General features: G+C 39.8%; 1 protein-coding gene across 1 annotated transcript; it reads right to left on the reverse strand.

The window, feature by feature from the left end:
• Nucleotides 1-2: 2 nt before the first annotated feature.
• On the reverse strand, nucleotides 3-4,174 carry LOC129753925 (zinc finger matrin-type protein CG9776-like; the record flags this gene model as incomplete). The annotated part of the gene is made up of 6 exons (XM_055749777.1): nucleotides 3,915-4,174; nucleotides 3,160-3,675; nucleotides 2,912-3,102; nucleotides 1,467-1,786; nucleotides 168-579; nucleotides 3-107 (listed from the first exon to the last, which is right to left on the reverse strand). Coding segments are annotated over exons 1-6 (1,563 nt in total), but the record flags the coding sequence as incomplete, so codon positions are not given.
• Between the last annotated feature and the right edge of the window lie 3,884 nt (nucleotides 4,175-8,058).

Here is an 8,058-nt window from a genome sequence, read left to right on the forward strand (position 1 = left end):
GTAGTGCTAGCCAGCTGTTCCCTTCCGGCATCTTTTGTCCGTTCGTATGCCTTCTGCCGGTCCGACATCCAATCCATTTCGAAATTACGATGGACATCAACGTATTCCTAAAAAAAAGTTTTCTTTAAAATCCATCCAAATAAAAAAATAATTTAAAAACAACTTACCGCATACTTAATGCCATGCAGCGTTGACTTCAGATGGACCGAAGCACAGTGGAGGTCACCCATCCAGAAGTCGCAAATCTTGCAGTACCAAGCGGTGGCCGGAACGAAAAACTGCAACCCACGGATTGGGGTCCTCTTGTTTGGTACATCGGGATAGTGTGGCTGTTCATCGGACTGCAGATTTGCCCGCCACGGGTACTCCTGCTGGGTGGAGGTTATCTCGGCCGCGGCCCGCGCTGTATGCTGCTCGGTGTGCAGATGGTTCAGATAGTCCTTGGCCGTTTTGGGGAAAATGTCACAGATCGAGCACCAGTGCAGCTCCGGGTCGTAGTAGATGTAGTTGAAGAACGGTTTGCGCTTGATGTCGGCCAGGTCTTTTTCGTCCTCGAACTGGTCCGCCTTGCCTGTTGATCTGGAAACAAAAAGACGCAGATTTTTTGAAAATTTTATTGCAATTTGTCTTGTAATTGTTGTGATATTTTAAGTAGTCAAATAATACAATAATGTGTAATAACCTTTGAAAATGCTCTACAATCTTAAGTTTAGATTTCTTCGCTATGGTAATGAAAACTTGGCCACTGTTCAGGAACGAAAACCAGCAGAGACTAGTCTTCTGAATGATTCTGGGCCAAATTATCGTCATCGATGCAGGTTTATTCCAGCTGGTGGCCGTCAGTACGTTTTCATAGGCCATAGCTGATCTTGCTAGCCACCAAACTACCTAATTGAATGGATGGTTTTGAACTCTTTGGATTTTGTGAGACTGAAATTTACCTTACGAATCAAAATCCGAAGTATTGAGATCCTTCGCCAATTTACTTAGGGGTACTATGTCAAGAATTTCTTTTAAGACGCTTCTCTATGAGCTTCACAATGGGTGATGGAAGTGGAAAGTTAGTCTTTCTCCCCCGCCCCCCATAAGACATGTCACAAGTTGGGTTAAATTTTGGTTGCATCTCACTTCAACCCACGGGAAACCATCACCCAAATTCGGCAGCGCCTCTTAGAGCAACTTGGAAAGCAAGCAGAACTGATTTAGCGTTTATTGACAAATTCAGGAAATAGTTCTGGAATTGTCAAATTATGAAGTAGTTTCACAAGGGTGATCTTGTTGGCCAAGTATTTTTGCGACATATGAGTGAGATTTGGATTTATTTTAAACAACGACGTTATTTTTTTTTTCTCAAGAGATTTTAAGCAACAATGGCTTATTCATCCCAAGCAACGACGTTCTAGGGTCCATGCGAAGACACGTTCGTCCCGCAATCTCAAAATCAAATAATAAAATAATCTACTCACAGTTCTTCCTTGCGAGCCTTGCTGCGCTTCATCGTCTCCAGCACTTCGTTCTTGAGCCGCTCCGGCGAATCCGAGAATTCCCGGTGCCCCCGGTGGCTGGTATCGATTTCCGGTGGAGTTCTCGGCAGCTTCCGCGGTTCTTCTCCGGGCGGTACCAAAGGCGCAGCCAGCATCAAATCATCCTTGCCGGCGCCGCCCATCGCTTCCAGCGTATCGATGCTCCCGAGGGGTGGCGGTGTCGGCGTTTTGTCCTTCTCAATGATCCCGTCCAACATGTCGATCACATTCTCGATGGTGCTAATTTTGTTCTGAATCTGGGACTGTTTCGGGTGGGAGTTGGTAGGCGGGATGTGTTTCGTTTCCGGTAGGAAAAAGGAAGTAGAAAAGTGTGGAGAAAAGAAAATACGTTAATGGATTTCCGGTTCCTGTGGGTTTAAACCGTAGCCAAGTAGGACTAGCGGCAGGTGGTATCGTATTTTGAAACCTTTAAGCATCATCTTATTAGAGCGGCGCTCGGGCGCGGTTACAACACGGATTCTTCCCTATTGTGTGTGGAGATTCACGACATACTAAGTAGAACGTGTTTGGAGATTTGCAACGCTTTTTTGGTATCAACCATGGATAGCTAGAAAAAAAGAATTCTCGAAGTCGATGGTCAGGTTTTCCGCTTCTCCAGTTCCTCTGTGATTGGGCCGAGTTCCGCATCCGAAGCTTACAATCTAGGAGTACAGGATTCGCTACGTGAACGGAAGTAAGTTGACGGGTGATTTTTTCTTTTCAAAACATTTGTCCATTGGTCAACTTACTTTCGCTCTCACAAATGAGTTTCTACACAAACATTGAGTCGGTACAATTTTACAGGAAATTAACAACAAAAATCGGTTGCCGCTACTCAGGGACATTTGGCACTTTTCCTAACCGGCCAAACCAGGAGCCTTCCGGGTGGTTCATTTTTTATTCGAGCAACGGTAACAAAATAATAATCCAGAAAAAAATTTCAAATGGAGTCTTAAATTTCGTGTCACCGATGCGTCGTTAAAAAACGACCACGGCGGAATCGTGCATTTCGGAAGGTGCAAACCTTGACGACACATGTGATGACCCATCCATTGTCATTGTCTATGCTTGATTCCCTCTCTCTTTTTCTCTTTCATGTCATTAGCATCAGCTTCAGCCAGCAAATATGAGCTTTCGAATCGAATATGGAGAGTATGCAATTAACAGCTGCGGGGAAAAGTGGTCCGTTTGAAACGAGATAATACTAGAAAATACTATTGTTTTGTAGTCGGAAAAGTGTTGGTTTTTTTTTGGTTGTAAGTAGTAGATTGCAGTCTTAAGTGAAACGTTGAAAGAGTTTAAATCTTTTTTTTAGTCGAGCCGTTTCATTGAACGCTAGGATCAATAAGTATCGAGATGAGTGTCCGTATCGCCTTACTGAGACTCACCTGAAGTTTGTCATTTTCCTTGATGAAGCTGGACGTCGTTGGGGATGGAGGTTCCCGTCCTGATGACAAATCTGTACGTTGTTGTTTCAATGTTTTAAGTTCCCGTTTTAATGCCGAAGCTCGTCGTTTGTAGTCATCTCGTTGCTTCTTGAGCGATTCTCGTTGGTTGCGAACTTCAAGGGCAATAGCAGCTGAAAAAAAGAGATTGTAAGGAAACTTTTCATACAAACTTATAGAAATTTAGTCACCTTCTTTCTTGCGTTTGTCTTCTTCGGTTTCTTGAACAACAGGAACCGGCGGTGGTTGTGTGGTCCAACTGGTCCTGTAGTCATCGCCCGGGGGAACCGGTTGGCCAACCATCATCGGTGGCACCGGAGCCATCATGGCTCCGTACGCATCTGTTGGCGCACCGTAATCATAGGTTCCGTAGGCAGGTGCCCCCATGTCACCCATATAGGGCCCGGCCACCGGAGGGGGAGCCGGGTAGCTTCCGTAAGCATCGTACATCGGTGGGGGCCCGGTCATGTACGACCTAGCATTCCCGATCATCGGAGGTGGAGGAACTTGTTGCATCGAAGGCGGAGGTGGAACGCTAGGGCTTCGACGGCGTCGCCTCATGGCCGGACTCCGTCGTCTTCTGTCCCGGCTACGACTGCGACTTCGATCCCGACGTCTCCTCCGATCGTAGCCAGGACTCCGGGATGGCGTGCGTCGCGCCTCGCGACTACGACTGCGAGATTTATGGGACCGATCTTTCATTTTACCTGAAATTAAAAAAAAAAAAAAAACAAAAGTCAATAACGAATTTAATATCAATCCTGATACTTAAACATTTAATGTAAGTATTAAACAAATTAATGCAATTTTCCGGATCCGGAAATGTAAACAAATCTCAGCTGACCGGCGTCGCGCAAAAAATGCCTGTTAGCACTAACTACCAAAAAGCCGGGTGGAACTCAATTTTCGAAACAACACTCATCGCCGGTAAACAGTCGATGCTTACCTTCGCGTTTGTCGTCCATCTTGGATTTTACTGCCAAGACGATGATCCGCAGAAAACTTTAAACGCTTCCAGCGCTAAAGAAAACACTAATTGAAAGCAGATTTTATGACTCTCTGCTTTGGTTAACGTTCCACAACAATCGGAAGCAAAAATCGGTAGAAACTTTCACTGATTTCACCAGAAATTACCACTTTTCTGTTTACCAGCAGTCGTTTCACACTTTTTCACTTTGACAATCGGTAATCCGCATACGCGTGTGAGTTCCGATTTGTGAGAGTCGGTACATTGAGAAAAATATTTAATCTAGCTCAAAATAAAGTGGAAATGTTCATGCAACTTTATTTTGTATGCATTTCGAGTGTAAGTAAAATGCAAACAGATGAATAAAAAAACATAAAATGATAAGTAATAAAAATTGCATGGTTAAAAAATTATTTAAATATATGAGAGTTTACTGGAATTTTTCAAAGTTCACTACTTTGCGCGATTTTTTTACAAATTGAAATTTCATCTGTTTTTGTGGTCCACCGTCAGGTTGTACCCGGATTATCAGTGATTTTACTTTGTTTGGACCAACCAAGAGTATATTCATTGGAAAGCACATTTAATCTACATTCTAGTGAGGTGCTACAATTCACGCTGTGAGATTTCACAAAAATTAGGGTGGTGATTCGGGCAGAGAGCGAAGCCGACAGACGAAATAATGATGCGTGTCGTACGTTTCTTGGTTGGAAATTTTCTATTGAGAGTAGTTTACATTTGCTTGTCACGACACGCATCATTATTTCGTCTGTCGGCTTCGCTCTCTGCCCGAATCACCACCCTAATTTTTGTGAAATCTCACAGCGTGAATTGTAGCACCTCACTAGAATGGAGATTAAATGTGCTTTCCAATGAATATACTCTTGGTTGGTCCAAACAAAGTAAAATCACTGATAATCCGGGTACAACCTGACGGTGGACCACAAAAACAGATGAAATTTCAATTTGTAAAAAAATCGCGCAAAGTAGTGAACTTTGAAAAATTCCAGTAAACTCAATTTTTGTTGCATCAAAAATCTAAAGACAGCAAAATGTTGGAATTTTAATACATTTTGTAGTCATATTTTTTTCAAAACTCTACCATCGCTCAAACAGTATTTACTAGCAATCGAATGAAAAGTAGGTTTTTTAGACCCCTTTTTTGAACTTTTTGTGACCATTTCATTAAAAAAAATTTAAAAAAATATTTCTTGTCTTCATGATGTAGGCATTAACTTCAGTTTTCATATGCATAAGGCAAATATTTTTTTGGACGTGTAACATATGAACTACAGCAGTTTTCGTGAGGCATGTGTGGTGTTTTATGGTTTCGGGTTAGTTTTTGCCCTCCGTTCAGCGAACAGTCTGTGGTGTTTTATGGTTTCGGGTTAGTTTTTGCCCTCCGTTCAGCGAACAGTCTTCTGAGATCATGACATATCTCAATCACGTCTCTTCCAAAACTGACTAACTATGCGCAGCTTGGTTCTTTCAATGTTCGTCAAGTTTTTCGTTTTATTTCTCTTTCTCCGTCTCTCTATCTTGCATTAACGATCCCTCTCTTTTCCCGAACAGCAGATTGAGTAGGGATATACTTTTGACGAAGAACGTTTGCCGCACGCTCCTTGTTTTAAACTCCAAATTAAGTAGTTTTGGTTCAAAACAGCACTTCAGTTGCAGCCCTCAACTTTGAGTAAGACTGAGCAAACGCAAAAACTAAGTTCTGACTGGCATACTCAAACCTAAGTTCGAAAGCGAGTTCCATTTTTTGAACTTTCTTTATGCCTTTATTCGTAGCTACCCAAAATGCAGTTCTCGCAGCCGAACTCGCTAAGTGCTTCCAGTTCAACACACGCGAGGAGGGTTCAATTTTTAGTTCATTAGATCGATCTCAGTTTTGCTCCTTCGCCGAAGGAATAATGGGATTAGTTTGAGTTCGCAGTTCGAACTTCCTTTTGAACCATCGCAAGGAGGAAAAAAGGAACTCAACTTTAGTTCATACAATCGAACTATGATTTGACCACGGTCAAACAGCACTTCAGTGGCAGCCCTCAGCTTTGAGTTTGATTGGGCAATAGCGAAACTAAGTTCTGACAAGCATACTCAAAACTAAGTTCAAAAGCGAGTACCATTTTTTGAACCGTTTTTTATGCCCTTGTTCGTAGCTACCTGAAATGCGGCTCGCCAAAAATGGCACGAATGGGATTAGTTTTGAGTTCGCAGTTCGAACTCCATTTTGAACAATCGCGAGGAGGAAAAAGGGTACTTAACTTTAAGTTCATAGAATCGAACTATGTTTTGAACCTCGGTCGTACTTAATTTTGAGTTTAAAAAAAGGAGCGTGCGTTAAAAGATAGTACTACACTAGAATGAATCTTCATTTAGTTTCTTGCAAATATTTAATTTTATTTTATTCTACGGGCTTATATCCTACAGCATGTTTTTTCAGATTTTTTTTCTTTCATGCTGAATAACGAGAAAACTTGTAACTTTAGCTGTATATAATGTTCTAAACATATTTTACTGACATTACAAGGTTTCTATTGATATAAGTTTTATATGAAGTTCATAATAATTCAAACGACTTAAATAGATTTTACTTTTGTGGTGTCAAAATGACACCAAAAGTCGGAAAAGGGAGTTTTTTTGTCCAGGCTTCCAGGGTTCGTCCATAAAAAAAGTAAAGATGCAATATTGAAGAACTTTTGAATTCATTTAGGGTCCCCGAAGAAATTTTTGTATTTTGAAGCTTCTGAAAAAAGTTACAAGCCTTCAAACTTGCAATGGTGTCAAAATGACACCCTAATGCGGATGAGGGTTAAGGAGCCAAACTCGTATTGTATGTTTACAATATGAGAAAAAAATTTAAAACGCTTAAAATTAATGAATAACTTAATGAATATTAGTTTGTAGTGCATCTTCTTTTGCAAAATCAGATAACTGAAAATTTTCATCAAACTCAACGTTCAATAAGGAATGAAATCTTGAAGTTTTTAAACTATAAAAATCATCAATTTTTATATTGAACACTTCTTGTGCATAATCCTCCAAATTGATAATTTTTGAATGGTTAGCTAAGTACAAATTTAAAGAATAAATTGTCTTCGAATGAGAAAGTTTTTTGCAGCACTAACTTATTGTTCAAGCACTACGGTGATTGGCAATCAATTGCCAACCAGTAAAGATGAAAAATTTATCAAACACCTCGGCGATCAGAACCCTTTCATTTTTTTTTGGTTTCAACACTTGGAACATGTTTGATGAAAGTCTGGTCAACATGAAATGTCGTCAGTGATGTCGCCTCGCTGATGTTGACGAAAACTCCGGTTTGGCGACTCAGCAACAATACACAAATCAATTTTTCTTCAAGAATTTTTCAACGTTAAACACAGTTTTATCAGATTTTATCCTCAGATTTATCATGCTGAGTATTTAAAAAATTTCAAATTTTTCATGAAACTGCTCGAAACATTTTGAAGTAATAAATATTTCGGTGCCAATTTATTTTGACTTACATCTTTTTCCAGTGTTGAGTGCCAGCAGGATCTCATTTAGGGTTGCCAGTCAGCATAACAATTAATTATGGTTTCTTTTCTTAAAGAAAAATTTAATTTTTGAAACGTTAAAAACACGCATTCTGAAACTCGCAAAAAATATATGCAAACTTTCCGATCCTCTTTGTAACACGAGCCACCGAGGCCACGAGGTTTCAAGCAAGATACAACTATGAACCAAGCTACGTGCCCAAATGATATGCAAAGAAACAAGAAAAACGTTGTCATTTTAAGTGATTTTAATCTGTTTTGTTGTTTTTGTCATTTTTATCATGTTTTTATTTTTTTTGTTATATTTGTTATTTTTGTCAATTTTGGTCATTTTTTCATTAAGCAACTTTTTGTCGTTTTCGTAACTTTTGTTATTTTTGTCGCTTTTGTAAGTTTTGTAAATTTTGCAACTTTCATTTATGTTTTGACATTTTGCCATTATTTTTATTTATGTCATCTGGTCATTTGTATCATGTTTGACATTTTTGTCATTTTTGTTATTTTTGCCATTTTTGTCATTTTTGACATTTTTGTCATTTTTGTTATTTAGTCATTTTTATCATGGTTGTCATTTTTGCCAT

Source organism: Uranotaenia lowii, chromosome 3 (assembly GCF_029784155.1).
Source record: "Uranotaenia lowii strain MFRU-FL chromosome 3, ASM2978415v1, whole genome shotgun sequence".
In the NCBI taxonomy this organism is placed as follows: domain Eukaryota; kingdom Metazoa; phylum Arthropoda; class Insecta; order Diptera; family Culicidae; genus Uranotaenia; species Uranotaenia lowii.